Raw genomic sequence first — 1,327 nt, forward strand, 5'->3', positions numbered from 1 at the left:
CCTGGCCCTGGCCCTGGCCCGTGCAGCCTTGGCCCTGGCCCGTGCAGCCTTGGCCCTCGCCTGTGCAGCCTTGGCCTTGGCAGTCTTAGCCTGCGTTTGAGCCACCTTGGCCTTCGTACAAGTAGCTCTGGCCAGTATTTGAGTTGCCTTGGCCGGGGCTGTTTTGGTACCCAGGGCAGAACCCCCCTTCATTCCCAGGCCACTGAGTGACCCGGTGACTTTGTAGGTCTTGCTCTGGTACCCAGTGCCTTGTTGGGGTCCAGCACCAGGGCCTTTATGAGTCAGACACTTGGGGCCCCTCTTTGTGGTTTTTCTGGGAGCCTTGGACAGAGGCTTCCCTGGACCCTTCCCTGAACCTTTCCGCAGTTTCAGAGAGTCTGCAAGTGAGAACCTCAGTGACTGTGCCTTGTGTTTGGCACCCAAACAGGGCATAGGAGTCTTGAGTGGAACCAGGGCTTCAAGGACAACAGAGAGCCTCATGGCAGGGTAGACCCCTGGATAGAGGTGGGTGGGGAAGCCCACTGTTGTACCCCGGACACGGTTGGCACTTGATTGCTTCAGGGAGCTCAATAGCAGGTTGGTGGTAGCATGTTTGGCAAGGGCTGGTGTGGATGCTTTGGCCAGTCTGCCAGATAGTGGCATAGAGAGTAATGTGGCCCGCCCTGCAGGCAACCGCATGGCAGTTCCAGGAGCACTGGCTGGAGGTGATGTGGTAGCTGGATTGGGAGCACGAGCTTGCAGCTTTGTCTGGCTTGGGGGTTTGGCTGTGCATGAACTATAGCCATACACGTCACCACTGCGCAGGATGGTAGGTTGGAAGCCATCATCTCGCAGGCCCTGCAGAAAGGCCACAAGCTGGGCCTCTGTGGCACTGAGATCCTGGCTCATAGGGTTAAAGACAAGCAGCGCCTCTTCCAGGGCCTTCTTCCCTGCCGTGGAGATACGCGACCAGGAGTGCACAGCTTTTTCCTCCACATGCTGCACCACCACACTCATGGCATTAGGCACTGCAGATCTGCCTGGATATCCACAAACCAGTGCTCGGCACCTCCAAGGCAAGAGGAAAAAAGTCAATAAGAGCAACACTGAGATAAGGGGCCACAACAGGTAGACAAGTCAATCAGGGCCCCCACTCTCCATAATACCAAGGGGCCTGGCCAGAGTGCATTCCCTGCTATAATACCTTGGTCTCCCAATCCTCTTACCACATTAAGGTAGACGGTGGGGGAGGGGGATGGCAGCTTCTTAAAGATACATGCTCAGAAGTACTTTAGAGCCACAGGACCAGTGAATCTGCTGCTGGGTTCCTGCTAAGATTTGTCTTTCA

The 1,327-nt window shown here is 56.1% G+C and overlaps 1 protein-coding gene across 1 annotated transcript in view; it reads right to left on the reverse strand.

Moving 5' to 3' along the window:
- Positions 1–1,327, reverse strand: part of CCDC71 (coiled-coil domain containing 71) — a 4,485-nt gene that overhangs the window by 785 nt on the left and 2,373 nt on the right. Inside the window, exon 2 of the mRNA XM_012811883.2 lies at positions 3–1,048. Within this exon, the coding sequence (XP_012667337.1) occupies positions 3–996 (994 nt within the window). The 5' untranslated portion in view covers positions 997–1,048. The remainder of the gene's footprint in view (positions 1–2; positions 1,049–1,327) is intronic.

Source organism: Otolemur garnettii, unplaced genomic scaffold, assembly GCF_000181295.1.
Source record: "Otolemur garnettii isolate 467f Iridium unplaced genomic scaffold, OtoGar3 scaffold00179, whole genome shotgun sequence".
NCBI lineage: Eukaryota > Metazoa > Chordata > Mammalia > Primates > Galagidae > Otolemur > Otolemur garnettii.